Source organism: Capra hircus, chromosome 15 (genome assembly GCF_001704415.2).
Source record: "Capra hircus breed San Clemente chromosome 15, ASM170441v1, whole genome shotgun sequence".
Taxonomy (NCBI): domain Eukaryota; kingdom Metazoa; phylum Chordata; class Mammalia; order Artiodactyla; family Bovidae; genus Capra; species Capra hircus.
In genome coordinates this window covers 47,359,838-47,374,047 of record NC_030822.1, presented here as the reverse complement: position 1 = coordinate 47,374,047, position 14,210 = coordinate 47,359,838, and the positions used below count along the sequence as shown (strand labels likewise).

The 14,210-nt window shown below is 49.3% G+C and overlaps 1 protein-coding gene across 3 annotated transcripts in view; it reads left to right on the top strand.

Annotated features, from left to right (window-relative positions):
- USH1C (USH1 protein network component harmonin) overlaps positions 4,536-14,210 on the top strand; it is a 49,165-nt gene continuing 39,490 nt past the window's right edge. For all 3 annotated transcript variants that reach the window (XM_018059616.1, XM_018059615.1, XM_018059614.1), the window contains exon 1: positions 4,536-4,663. In XM_018059616.1, coding sequence (XP_017915105.1) covers positions 4,628-4,663 — 36 coding nt within the window. In that variant the 5' untranslated portion in view covers positions 4,536-4,627. The remainder of the gene's footprint in view (positions 4,664-14,210) is intronic.

The window sequence follows — 14,210 nt, the reverse complement described above, 5'->3', positions numbered from 1 at the left end:
AGGGATGCAACCTCTAGGAGTTGAATGATGCCTTAGTCCTCTGTGTGTCCAGCACTAGCTCAGGCCCCAGTTCAGGATATGTTGACTAACAGAAATGCCTTACACTGAGATATTATTGGTCCCATTGAGGCCTGACTTTGACAAAAACAACTTTAGTTTTGTGAATACGATACACTTTGCCCAAGAAAAATTTTGGAACGGTAGAAATGTGGGCCTGAGAGCCTTGGGAAACTTTGCATCTTTCACTTGGCCAACTAAGTGTTAGAACACCAACCAGACGCCAGGCCTTGTAGATCGTGATGATGATAGTGTCAGCCTTCACAGGCCCCTGGGCAGAGGTGTATATCTGGGATGCCTTTATTCATTCATCCTGTCAACAAGTTTATTGAGCATCTACTCCTCACCACACACTGTTCTGGAAATACAGTGGTAAATAAAGCATGGATAGCTATCTCCACACAGCGTATTTGAAGCCATGGGCTTAGGAAAAAGCCTATGAAGAGGAAAAAGCCAAGGACGGAAACTTAAAGAACACCAGTTAAGAAATGGGTGAAAGCGAGATTGTCTTAGAGAAAGCTTGAAAAGGAACATCCATGGTGCAGTAGGGAAGGACAAATCTGACTCCGTATTGAATCTGTTTCCTTTACTTTAACCTTTGTATTCAGTCATCTCACACGCTAGTAAAGTAATGCTCAAAATTCTCCAAGCCAGACTTCAGCAATACGTGAACCGTGAACTCCCTGATGTTCAAGCTGGTTTTAGAAAAGGCAGAGGAACCAGAGATCAAATTGCCAACATCCGCTGGATCATGGAAAAGGCAAGAGAGTTCCAGAAAAACATCTATTTCTGCTTTGTTGACTATGCCAAAGCCTTTGACTGTGTGGATCACAATAAACTGTGGAAAATTCTGAAAGAGATGGGAATACCAGACCACCTAACCTGCCTCTTGAGAAATCTGTATGCAGCTCAGGAAGCAACAGTTAGAATTGGACAGGGAACAACAGACTGGTTCCAAACAGGAAAAGGAGTATGTCAAGACTGTATGTTGTCACCCTGCTTATTTAACTTATATGCAGAGTATATCATGAGAAATGCTGGACTGGAAGAAACACAAGCTGGAATCAAGATTGCCGGGAGAAATATCAATAACCTCAGATATGCAGATGACACCACCCTTATGGCAGAAAGTGAAGAAGAGCTAAAAAGCCTCTTGATGAAGGTGAAAGAGGAGAGTGAAAAAGTTGGCTTAAAGCTCAACATTCAGAAAACTAAGATCATGGCATCTGGTCCCATCACTTCATGGGAAATAGATGGGGAAACAGTAGAGACAGTGTCAGACTTTATTTTTGGGGGCTCCAAACTCACTGCAGATGGTGACTGCAGTCATGAAATTAAAAGACGCTTACTTCTTGGAAGAAAAGTTATGACCAACCTAGACAGTATATTCAAAAACAGAGACATTACTTTGCCAACTAAGGTCCGTCTAGTCAAGGCTATGGTTTTTCCTGTGGTCATGTATGGATTTGAAAGTTGGACTGTGAAGAAGGCTGAGTGCTGAAGAATTGATGCTTTTGAACTGTGGCGTTGGAGAAGACTCTTGAGGGTCCCTTGGACTGCAAGGAGATCCAACCAGTCCATTCTGAAGGAGATCAACCCTGGGATTTCTTTGGAAGGAATGATGCTAAAGCTGAAGCTCCAGTACTTTGGCCACCTCATGCAAAGAGTTGACTCATTGGAAATGACTCTGATGCTGGGAGAGATTGGGGGCAGGAGGAGAAGGGGACGACAGAGGATGAGATGGCTGGATGGCATCATTGACTCGATGGATGTGAGTCTGAGTGAACTCCGGGAGATGGTGATGGACAGGGAGGCCTGGCGTGCTGCGATTCACGGGGTCGCAAAGAGTCGGACACGACTGAGCGACTGAACTGAAATGAACTGAACTGAACTGATTCTGCTTTTGCTCTAAGTCAAAAATGTAGCCAATAGTGTGAAATATACATGATAACCCATTTTTAGGGCTCTGACCATTAAAGGTCTAATACTTTCCCACTTATACAGAGATAAAAGTTTCAGAACAGAGAATAACATTTGTCTTGTTTGATGCTTACAGGAACGTTGAGACCCAAGCTATGTGAACAGCTATAAGAACAAAGGATTCCAGCATTAAGAAGTTTGCAACATCCAACCACACTCCCTCTCTCTTTAGTATAAAAAATGCCTGCTTCTTCTTTCAGTATAAAAGAAGCCTGAATTCTAACTCAGGGAAGATGGTTCTTTGGAACTCTAGTCCACCATCTTCTTGGTCTGCTGGCTTTACAAATAAAGTCCCCAACAAGTCATCTCTCAATTTATTGGTCTGTTGTACAGCAAGCAGTATGAGCTTGGGCCCGGTATCAATGGGAAAGGAGAACCAGGACTCAGTTTTGTCCCTAAAACCAAGAGGGAAGCATTTAGAGAAGAGCATCTGTGTGGGCAGTGTTCAGGTAAAAGAAGGATTGGGGTGTCAATGGATGTCATTCACCGTCATAAGGGCATTTGCTGCTCTGCCTGAAGTCTATACATGAAATAAATAGCCATATGACATAGTTATGAAATGCAGAAAGTCAAAAAAGTCAGTTGGAGGGGAATTTATTTTGTGCACATTTCCTAGACCTTTGAAAATCCCAGAAGTCTTTTTATCTCTGACATAACTAATTAATACTAAGGGGAGAATATGGATGCTATTTTAAGGTTCTTTTCCAGAAAGGATTTACATCTCAAATTAGGTCATAATTTAGACAAATAAAAACAGTCTGCTGGCAAAACTTCAGCTATTGCGGGTGGGCTGCAAAGGATGGGGTCTCTAGGTGCCTCTGAAATTACAGTCATTTGCTGATTTGGGCTGCAGTCCATCTCCTGTCCCCTGCCCTTTGGCATGGTGCAAACAGGGCAGGCCCTCGCCCTGGGTGGAATGCAGAAACAGGTAAACAAATTTGTAATTAAAGGCGCCCACTCTTTCCATTCACAACTGTCTTTATCACCCTCACCCCCTCTGTGCTCTCAGTCTGTCTCAGGCGTAGTACATCACTATCTTTGCACCCCAGCACTAGACCTGATCTGGGTGGGGCAGCAGAGACTGGTGGCCTGAAACGAGAGCTTCATTCCCTGCCCAGGAACTGAATCTGGGTAGCCTGGGTGAAAACCAGGAATCCTAGCCACCAGACCAGCAAGGGCTAGAGGCTAGAAGTTTTCCCTGGATCTTTGCCCCCGTGAAAAGTGCATTTATCACGGAGGCAGGAACTGTCAATGCAGGCACAAAGTTTGTTTTAGAGACATAACACAACAACAAGTGGGAGAGCGCATAGAGAAACAGTTTGTTTAGTTGAGAGAGAAGCAAAGCTGAGATGCACACCCAGAGAGAAAGGGTGTGGGCGTCCCCCTAATGAGGAGGAGTACAATACAGAGGCAGTTAAATCATTTATAGAGGTCAGTATTTCTGGGCCTTTGTCTTCTTTCAGGCCAATTGCCTGATTTCTTTTCTCATACCTGGCCTATCCTGGGACCCTCCCCTGGAGTGTGCACACACCCCATCAGCCAAGATGGATCTCGAAGTGAAGGCCTCTGGGAGGAGCAAGACTCATGTGGCCTGGAGTTATCCCCTGACTTTTAACTCCAAGGAGCCTTTCTGCACATGTGCAGTGTCTCCTGTATCCTCCACTCAGACTGGACTTTTGCCTTATTCCCTTGAGATGTTTACAGGACACAAAGACTTTCTATTTACCCTGTTTCTGTTGTTGCTTCCATTTGTGAGAGCAAACAGGGGGCTGGTGGTCTGTTCCTCAACTGCAGCCCACCTGTCTCTTGCCTCAGGAAATGCAAAGAGGAGGCAGGCTGGCTGATTGTAAATGTCCAACCTGGAGCCCGTCTATCTCCTACCTCAGATCTTAGTTGAATTGAATCTAATGAACCAGACGTGGCCTCATCCCCGGGTAAAGGTCGGCTATAAATCAGGATGTCATTTCCAGGCCCTTCCATGCTTGTGCGTTTGCGCGCGCGCGCGCGCGCGTGTGTGTGTGTGTGTGTGTGTGTGTGTGTGTGTGTGTGTGTGAGTGGAGGGGAGCTAGGGAACTGTGGGAGAGGAAGTCAGTAGAGAAGGGGCCCTCCTACCCACTGTTCAGGTTCCTGTGGGCTACAGTAAGACCCAGCCCCAAGGAGTTCACAAACAGGTTTCTTCCAAGTTGGAAAAGTCCAGGGAAGCGACTACTATAGAATGTATACTGAAGGTGAGATGCTTGGCAAGGGGTGACAGACAGCTTCCTGAGATCCTTTCCGTTAACCGCGTGTGTTTGGGAACTACTCCAAGGGCAGGGCCAGTCACACGTCCAACCATCGCTGCCGCCACCATAGACACCGTGCCGCCACCACGGCCCTCCTGGCCAGAGGCTCTCAGGCTTCAGCGAGAGGCGGCGAGATTCAGGACAGGTGCCTCCCGCCGCCCCGCCCCGTCCGGCCCAGGCCCCGCCCTCTCCTTCCCAGGCTCCGCCTGTCACGGTCGCCGCCTCTGCGGGTTGGGGCAGCCCGTCACCCAGCAGCCGGCACCCGAAGGAGCGGAACTGTGTAGCAAGCGGCTCGATCCCACCCAGCCATGGATCGGAAGGTGGCCCGAGAGTTCCGGCACAAGGTCAGAGCCACTAGCGGCCCCTCCAGCGCCCCCGCGGAGTCCGGGGGCGGAGTGGGTGGGCGGTGGATACCCACGGCCCCACCCCTCCCTTTGCCAGCCGGTCCTGGGGCTCTGGGTGGGTGGGACCCTGAGGGTCCTTTGGTTGCCAGCAGGAATCCCCAGTAAAATGAGGGAAGAGCATTGGGACTCTAGGTGTAGAAGCCACTAAACCGATTTCCTTCCTGAAAGTGTCCTTTTTCTTAATACGATGCGGGGGTGGGGGTGGGGGGTTAGAATTCCTTCCGATCTTGGCTTGAGATGGGATATTTCTCTGAGATGCCTCATAGTGGGCAACGCCCACCCGCCCTGCCCGCTCCCTCCTAGCGCCCCCAGCTCTGGGGTGTTGGAGGTGTGGAAAGGCTCTGGGATAGTGTCTGAGAGGGGAGGACTGGGAGGGAGGGCAAGCGGATGCCTCCATCTGTCTTCTGACCTGAAAATTCAAGTTGGAGGCATGTCAGGCAGCCCACTCCCCACCTAAGGGCTTTTCTCAGGACCTGAGAATTAGTGGAAGGACTGCCCAGGGGGCCATGGGAGTCAGCCAGACCCTTTAGGCTCTCCACCGGTGAGGGGCCTCATTGGTGGCCCAGGACTGTCGGAGACCATTGCTGGAGACCGCTGGGTTTGACCCAGGCTTCCCAGAACTGTTTCCAGAGCTGTGCAGGAGTTGCTGAGGCCCTGAGGTCAGAGAGGACCCTTTGAAGAGATCCAGTGGACCTCCCCACTAGGCCTGAGGATGCCTCAGAGCCCAAGGGTGCAGCCAGCGGTGTCTGGAGCTACCCACAGGCCCTGCCTGAGGGAAGGGTGACTGAGCCTTGAGACCCACCCAGAGAGGCAGTGTCTTTAGACCCAGCCAACCCACTTCCCAAGCCTGAGCAGGCAGAGCTCAGGTAGACAAGGTCCGCGGGCTTGGCCCCTCTCTCACCACAGAGAGGCCCAGGGGAGCTCAAGGGGCTAGCCAGTATGGAGGCCACAGGGACTAAGGGTTGTGGCCTGGGACTAAGGACCAAAGGTCAGTTGTTCATTTAAGAAACATGTTTTGAGCACCCAGTCTGTGCCTTCAAGTTGCTGGTCATGTGGGTGGGAGACAGACCCTACACTAATAACTACCCACACCTGGGTGCTGAGTGTTGGAAGCAAGGTTTGGTGGGGGCACAAAGGGGACAGCTCCTGCTGGCCGGAGTCTTCTAAAAATGAGGCCTTGGGATCCCAGGGATGAGAGATAACCGGAAGTTCACGCAGGAGTATGGGGGCTGGGAAATAACAAGGGGAGTGTGAGACAGTGTTCACCAGCGCATCCTATTGCAAAGGGACCCGAGGGGAGAAATTTCAGCCGCCGGGGACATTTGGTGAGTGTAGATTTCAGGCAACCCACTTGCCCGTCCCCTACCCCAAGATGACTCATGCTTGAATTTCACTTTCCTGCCCCGGGGTTGAAAGTAATGTCGGGTCCTCTTTTGTCTTCTGCTCATGAGGTACTTTTCTTTTCCTCTTTGAGAGAGTTGTTTCTGGGGTCCCTGGTGTCTGACTCAACCCCTGGGTTAGCCCCTGTTTCTCTTCCCCAGGCCCCATGGGCCCCAAAGGGCCCCAGGCCTCTGTGTTTCCACCGCCCTGCTCTTCCTCATCACAAGTCATTACCTATTAATGCCCTGAGCGTGCAGGCGGGGCATGCTGGGCAGGGCTGGACTTTGTGCCCTGTTGCTTCGGAAGCCACAGCAGCCTTCCCCTCCCGGGTTGGAGATCATCTGGGAACTGGGGAGAGAGGATGAAGCAGCCGAGGAGAGACCTTGCTGTTGATTGCTTTCTAGATGCCCCTTCCTTACTGTTTGAGAGCAAATTTACCCCCTTGAGAATGATTTGTAATCTAAATAAATCCTTAGTCATTGGAGGTAGCATTAAAGGTAGTGTGTTGTCATGGAAAGTGCTGTGTGACCTGGAGAAAGTTATTAACTTCTCTGTGCCTCCGTTCTCCAATTTGGTTAATGAGGATCACAGTAATACTTAACTAGTAAGTTTATTGTGAGAGATAGATGAGACCTACACATGTGTAGAGAGTTTAAATAGAGCCTGTTACTTAGTGAAGCCTCAGTAAACGTCTACTGTTGTCCGTCGTCTGGAGTTAGGTAGTTCTTGTTTGGTCGCTAAGTTGTGTCCGACTCTTTTCGACCCCATGGACTGTAGCCTGCCAGGGTCCTCTATCCTTCACTATCTCCCGGAGTTTGCTCAAGTTCATGTCCATTGAGTCAGTCATGCTATCTAACTAAACGTCTCATCCTTGGCTGTCCCCTTCTCCTTTAGCCTTCAGTCTTTCCCAGCATCAGGGTCTTTTCCAATGAGGCAGTCAGTGTGTGTGTGTTAGTTGCTCAGTCGTGTCTGACTCTTTGCAACCCCGTGGACTGCAGCTCACCAGGCTCCTCTGTCTGTGGGATTTTCCAGTCAAGAATACTGGAGTGGTTTGCCATTCCCTTCTCCAGGGGATCTTCCCCACCCAGGGATGGAACCTGGGTCTCCTGCACTGCAGACAGACTCTTCGCCAACTGAGCTACCAGCTGTTCTACACAATGAGGTAGAAATCAGCTCAAATCTCAGTCCTGCCCCTCACTGCAGTGAGACCTTGGGCAAGCTGCTTAACCTCACTGAGCTTTAGTTTCCTTCACTGTGAGATGGAATTCGTTGTGCTCACCTCACAGGATGGTTAGGATGAAATAGGTGTTCAAATACTGGCTGCTCTGGTTGTGCAGCAACCATTTGGTAAATGGCCTCACTATTCCCCACTGATGCCTACAGAGCATCCTAATGGATGACCAAACAGTCTCCAGACCACTAAGCGGGGACTGTTGGGCTTGTACAGTTTCCCCAAGGCCATGAGCAGCACTTGCATGCCCTTGCTGGTCACAGCCTTCAGCCAGGACACCAAGGCAAGGGGAGGAGGTTATCAGAGACTAAGGCTTCCCCCCAAGAGAACCAGCTTTTCAAAAGAAACCTGCTCTTGCACACTGCACCTGCAGGTTGCAGGAACTTGGTTACTCATTTGCTCAAAAAGCATTTATTGACTGTTCAGCAATCAAATATTCATGGGCATCTGTCGTGTACCCTGCCCAAAGCTAGGCATCTGGCTTGGGGGTTTGGGGGGATAAATAAGGTCAGGAAGAGCCTCTACCTTCTAGGGATTTGCTAATCTTTCATTCATTCCTGCACACATACAATAAATATTGACTCAGTTGCTGATACATGCTCGGCAGTACTCTAACCATTGAATAATAAAACAAAGTCTCTCCCCTCTTAGAGAGTACATTCTAGTAGGGAAGATAGACGGTTAACAAGCAAACCAATGGAAGTGTCATAAAATGCCAAGTAGTAATGAACGCTATGAAAAAAATAAACTGAGTGAGGTGAAGGGATAAAGAGTGACGAGATAGTACTTTTTATAGGATAGTCAGGAAAACTTCTCTGAAAAAAGTGATATTTCAGCAAAGACATAAAGATATAAAAGAAATGAGGGAAGGAGTCGTGCAGATATATCAGCATGCAGTCATTTCTACCTCATGAGCCGATTTCTACGTCATTGGGTAGAACACCTGGTGTCTCAGGTGATAAGAAGAACATTCCAGGAAGAGGGAACAGCAAAGGCAAGGCCCTGAGGCAAGCATCTGGTTGCCTTCTTTAAGAACAGCAAGTAGGATGGTGTTTCTGAGAAGACTTATGGAATGAAGAGTGGTGGGAGATGGATCAGACGGGTGGTGGAGTCCTAATGGGCCATACTCAGGATTTGGGGTTTTGTTCTAAGTGAAAGAAGCCAGCAGGGGAGTGATATGATTGGCTTACATTCTAAGAGGATTGCTGTGACTGCTGGTAGAGAACAGACTGAGAGGGCAAAGGGGAGAAGTGGGAACCTCCCTTAGGAGGCTCCTGCAGTGGACTAGATGGAGTACCAGACCCAGGATACATGTTCAAGGTAGATCTGACAGGCTTTGCTGATGGGATGGTTGCAGGTGTGGAGAGAAAGGTATCAAGGGTGAGACTGTGTTGGGAGGAGGAGGAGTAGGTTGGTGGAGACAGAGCCGGAGGTGGTGGAAACCAAGAGTTCCATTTTGAATGTTTCATCTTTGAAATACCTTTTAGATCTCCAAGTACAAAAGCAACTGAGATCAGTAGAGGTAGGAGTGTGAAAATCAGAAAAGTTCTCTGCTGGGGATAAGCCTCAGTGAATTCTTATGGTATAAATAGTATTTAAACCCCAGAGACTGGTGAAGTCACTTAGGGAGACGGTGCTGATGGAGAGAAGACTCAGGACAGAGCCAGGGGCACCCCAACCTATAGAGGAGACGAGGAAGAGAAGGAATCTCAAGCAAGGCAAGAGAACCAGCAGAAGGAGGGTGTGATCTGCTGAGCCCAGCACTGGGTCAAATGCTACCAGCTAGTAAGCATGACACAAGTCTCTTGGAAAGACAAAGGATAATAAAACATGAGTCAGATAAACCCAGTGCTCTCTGGGATGCCCACAGTGGTCATGTTTGGATGTGACAGTTGGACTGTAAAGAAAGCTGGGAACCAAAGAATTGATGCTTTTGAACTGTGGTGTTGGAGAAGACTCTTAGTCCCTTGGACTGCAAGGAGATCCAACCAGTCAATCCTAAAGGAAGTCAGTCCTGAATATTCATTGGAAGGACTGATGCTGAAGCTGAAACTTCAGTACTTTGGCCACCTGATAGAAAGAACTGACTCATTGGAAAAGGCCCTGATGCTGGGAAAGACTGAAGGCAGGAGGAGAAGGGGACGACAGAGGACAAGATGATTGGATGGCATCACCGACTTGATGGACATGAGTTTGAGTGAGCTCCGGGAATTGGTGATGGACAGGGAAGCCTGGCATGCTGCAGTCCATGGGGTCCTGGCGTGCTGCAGTCCAAAGAGTCTGACACAACTGAGCGACTGAGCTGAAGTCCTGGATACACACTGTGCAGGCCTGGGTGGAAGTGGAACTAGATCCCAACATCCCAACAACACTTATGGAGGTCCACTCACTGCCAGCTGCTGAGAACACGGAACTTATATTTATTTATTCCTAGTTTAACTAACAAACACTTAGAACCTGCTGTTTTCTAGGCACTGTTCAAAGTAACAACTATTCACTCAAGGAAGAATTTTTTAAAAAGCCATTTTTAATCTCTCACAAAAGGGTGGAATCCTGTGAGATACTTTTATTCCCATTTTACGAAGGAAGAAACTGAAAGCGCGGAGATGTGCAGACCCAAGTGGAGAAGGGGGCGTGGCCTCACTGCCCACCTTCCTTCCGCTAGGCCTGTGTTGGGACCACGTACGGATTAGTGAGGAGACAGGCAGGTGAAGAATCTCACACAGCTTGGTGAGTCCCACGGCAGTGGTGGGGACAAAGTGTCAGCCTGTGCAGAGAGAATGACGGGCAGGCTTTGTGGGGGAGCCTGAGGAAAGGCTTGCCCAAGGGGAGCTGGCATTTGAGGAGACTTGGGCTTCCTTGGTGGTTCAGATGGTTAAGAATCTGCCTGCCACGTGGGAGACCCGGGTTTGATCCCTGGGTCGGGAAGATCCCCTGGAGGAGGGAAATGGCTCCCCAGTCCAGTATTCTTGCCTGGAGAATTCTACTGACAGAGGAGCTTGGTGGGCTACAGTCCTTGGGGTCACAGACACGACTGAGTGACTTTTATAGGTAGAGGAAGAGCTCACAGAGAAGAAATACTGCTGGTACCACCAGTGCTTATAGCTAAGATTTCACACCAGCCAGGGCTTCAGCAGGAAGCAGGTGGCTCACTCAAATGGGAGACTGACGAGTTTTATGAAGGGGCTGCTTACAGGAAAAGGCGGGGATGGCTGAGCTGCCAAGGCGTGGTGACACAGCCTGGGAGCAGCCGCAGCTGGAGGCCAGGGGCTCCCCAGGGGGCAAGGGAAGGGTGTTCCAGAACAAAGGAGAGAGTGGCTGCAGAGAGACGCCCAGTCAGACACTGCAGCCTCAGGTGGGGGCACCTGCCTCGTGGTGGTCTGGCACGGAGAGAGCCGGGGAATCAGAACCCCACTCCCTTTCTCCCCAGGTGTCTTACCGCCCTCCTTGGCTGAACCCAGAAGGAAGTAGAGGGCAGCAAGCCCAGCAAAGATTCCTGGGACACTCCTCTAGGTGGAGGAGTCTGGGTTGTGGGTCTGGAGGCAAAAGGGAGGTGACGCAACACACAGTTTAGAGCCCTTGAAGTTTCGGAGCCCTGGGCACTGTCTTAAGCACTTTACAGATATTCACTCATTTAATCCCAACACAGCCCTAGGAGGGCAAATGTCACCCAGTGGAACAACATGCATTATTTAATCTGCTTCTTGCTCTCTTTTTCCGTCTTTGGCTGAGTGCATACATGAATTTTCATGAGCGGAAGGTTGTGTGCTTCCTCTGTGAGGCCAATATGAAAGGGCAGTCCGTATGGAGGAAGGCAGGGAGGTGAAGCTGGAGACACCTAAGGCCAAACCCAGAGTCAACTTCCAGTGCCCTAGACAAGGGCTTGCACCTTGTGAGGAGGGAGATATCCCTTACCTTGCAGGCCGATAGCACTGAGCCAGCTGAACATGGGCCAGAGAAGGCCCATGCTGGACACAAGATGAGTGGCCATAGGGTATTGATGTGATAAAGAGACCCCCACACAGTTACTTGTACATGGTGGTCTCCTTAGGGCTTCTGTGTCCATCATCAGGAGGGATCCAAGAAAGGGAAAGGCTTTTTATATCTAGTTAGAGAAAGAAGACATGGTGTCTTGCACACAGTAGGTGCTCAATTAATGTGTATTAGACAAATGCAAATAAGGAGGTTCTACCTGGTAAGTGGATACCATGTGGTAGTTTGGAAAAAAGCAAGGGTTTTGGAGCCAGCAGTCATCTCATCTCTATTACTTCTGAGCCTTGATTTCCTCATCTGTCAAATGGGGGTAATATCCATCCACCTCAGAGGGTTGTTAAAGACAATACAAGTAAAGAACTTCAGACGTGGTGGCCTGTCTGTGAGCAGAGTCTGGCCCAAATGAGGGAGCCAGTCAAGGGCCTCAGGCTGGGAGGCTGGTAAGGAGGTTCTGGGCTGGGCATGGTCAGGAAAGACTCTAGAGGAGGGGGCTTGGACTCCCCTTAAATGAAAATAGAGGTCAGTGGGAAGAGGGAGGGCAAGCCATCTTGTGTGGGTCTGAGACTGGAACTGAGCTAAGAGGAGACAGATCCAGGAGTCTGTGTACTGAGGAGTGATGGGAAGATGACTCCGGACTGGCGGAGAGGATAGAAGGAAGGCTCTAGACTAAGGCCGCTGGAGTTCATTCATCATTCAGCAGAGACCACTGAGCACTGAGCGCCTGTTTGCATGGCATGGTACTTTAAGACCTGCTGTGTACTAGGTATATTACAGGTAGCTGAGCACAAGCTTTTGGGAGAATGGCACACAGCCATTCTGACACACATCCCATTCAGGGACAGGATCCCTGAAGCTGCCCCTTGGACTGGTACGGGGGAGACTCTAGTGGGGAGTTTGCTTGAACCTAGATTCCAGGAGGAAGAGACATCATATATGTTTTTAAAATACTTACAAGAAAATTTTGAACTACAGTGGTGATGTTTCTGCACATTCAGATTTCCAGAGAAAGTTCCATCCTTCTCAGCTGTCTTTCTTGGCGTGTGTGTTTTCACTCAGGTGTGGTCAGGGGACAAAGTGATGCTGTTATCTCTGAGTCTTTTTGGAGACATTCCTGGGTGGGGAATGGTCAGGGTCACGAGTCTCCCACCATTTTTATTTATCCCTTACATTGGGGTTTAAAAAACATTCTACATAAGCCAGATATGATTTCCCAGATATTATGGTAAATGGATAATTTTTTTAATGGACAAGTTGAATTGCTGGGGATAGATGGGACAATTCTGAATGAGGTTGAGGCGGTTCCAGTGTGTTAGGGGAAGGTCTGTTTGGCTGTAGCCCGAGTCACACTTGGGAGGTGGTAGAGATGACCCTGGAGGGATAGGAAAGGGCAGAACTGAAAGTCAGGGTTGGAGTGACCTAGGCTCTGAGAATGAATGGAGCTAAAGAGCTGAACTTTGCAGGCTGCCTCAGAAGGAGACTGATAGGATATAGTTTCTGGGTGGGGACCTCTGGATGCAGGGGTCAGCATTGGAGGGCTGCCCACAAGGACCAGGAGCCTGGGACCCCCAGAAATAGGCTCTTTCCTCGAAGAGCATCTCCAGGTGATCTGTGCTTGGGATGCAGAAAAGCAGAACCTTAGACTCTAATACTGGGAATTGCCTTTGTCTTCCGTTTCTACTTTCCACCCAGTGCATAAACGCTGTCTGCCGAGGACAATGCCTCATTTCTTACATTTAATGATGCAGCAGGAGGCGTTTCTGCAAGGAGGGGTTGCAGAGAGCTTCAGTCATAAGGCCTCAGTCAAGAAGAGATTTCCCTCTCCTCTGCTTTGTCTTACGTCACCGCCCATGGCTGGAATTGAGCTAGAAGCCCTTTGTTTGGGCTCTCCTCACTGCAGTCAGAGGAGATAGGCTTTTTGTGCTTTCATAGAAAGCAGAACGTCCGTAGTTCCAGGAGTCATCCACGAGAGGTATTTTCTTGCTTGTTATAGACCAAACCCAAAGGGATTTCTTAAGAGTGTAAAGGAGAGAGATGGGGATTCGAGATAAGGGGAACCTGTTGAGAGCAAAAGTTTTGAAATTTTGGCCTGAAGAGGCCCTGAAGTTTTTTCCCTGGAAGTCCTGACTCACACAGGCAGTGGCGTAGCAGGGAGAGCACAGGCTTTGGAATCAGAGAGCATGTGTGCATGCTCAGTCACTTCAGTGACTCCGACTCTTTGCTACCCCATGGACTGAAGCCCGCCAGGTTTCTCTGTCCATGGGATTCTCCAGGCAAGAATACTGAAGTGGGTTGCGATGCCCTACTCCAGGGGATCTTTCTGACTCAGGGATAGAACCCATGTCTCCTGTGTCTCCTTCCTTGCAGACAGATTCTTGACCACTGAGCCACTGGAGAAGCCCCAGAATCAAATGTTAGCTCTGTCTCTGATTAGCTGTGGGACCTTGTGTGACATGTTGTAACCTCTCTGGTCTTCAGTTTCCTCATCTGCAAAATTGGCCTTGTAGGGCGGGTGAGATAAACAAGTGGAGTAAAGCCCAGAGAAGCTCCTGATGCCATCCCATGATGCAAATGTTATTTCCCTTCCCCTTCTGCTCCCATGATTCCCTTCCTCCCATCTGACCAGGAGGCAGGGGGATGGAGAAACCCCTCTGATACTTCTTTACTGACCACATTCTATGCATTAGGCTCGAGAGACTTAGAAAAAACAGACTTCATCTTTCCTTTGTGGGGTTTTTCTGTCTGATGAAGGAAACAAACCAGTTCACAAAAAAGCAAGCCTTTAAATAATTGCAAATTGTGACTGTTGTAATGAAGGAATTGAAGCATCTTTGGGGTGATGGAGTAGGTTCTGTTTAGGTTGGTGAGCAGGAAGGCCTCCCTGGG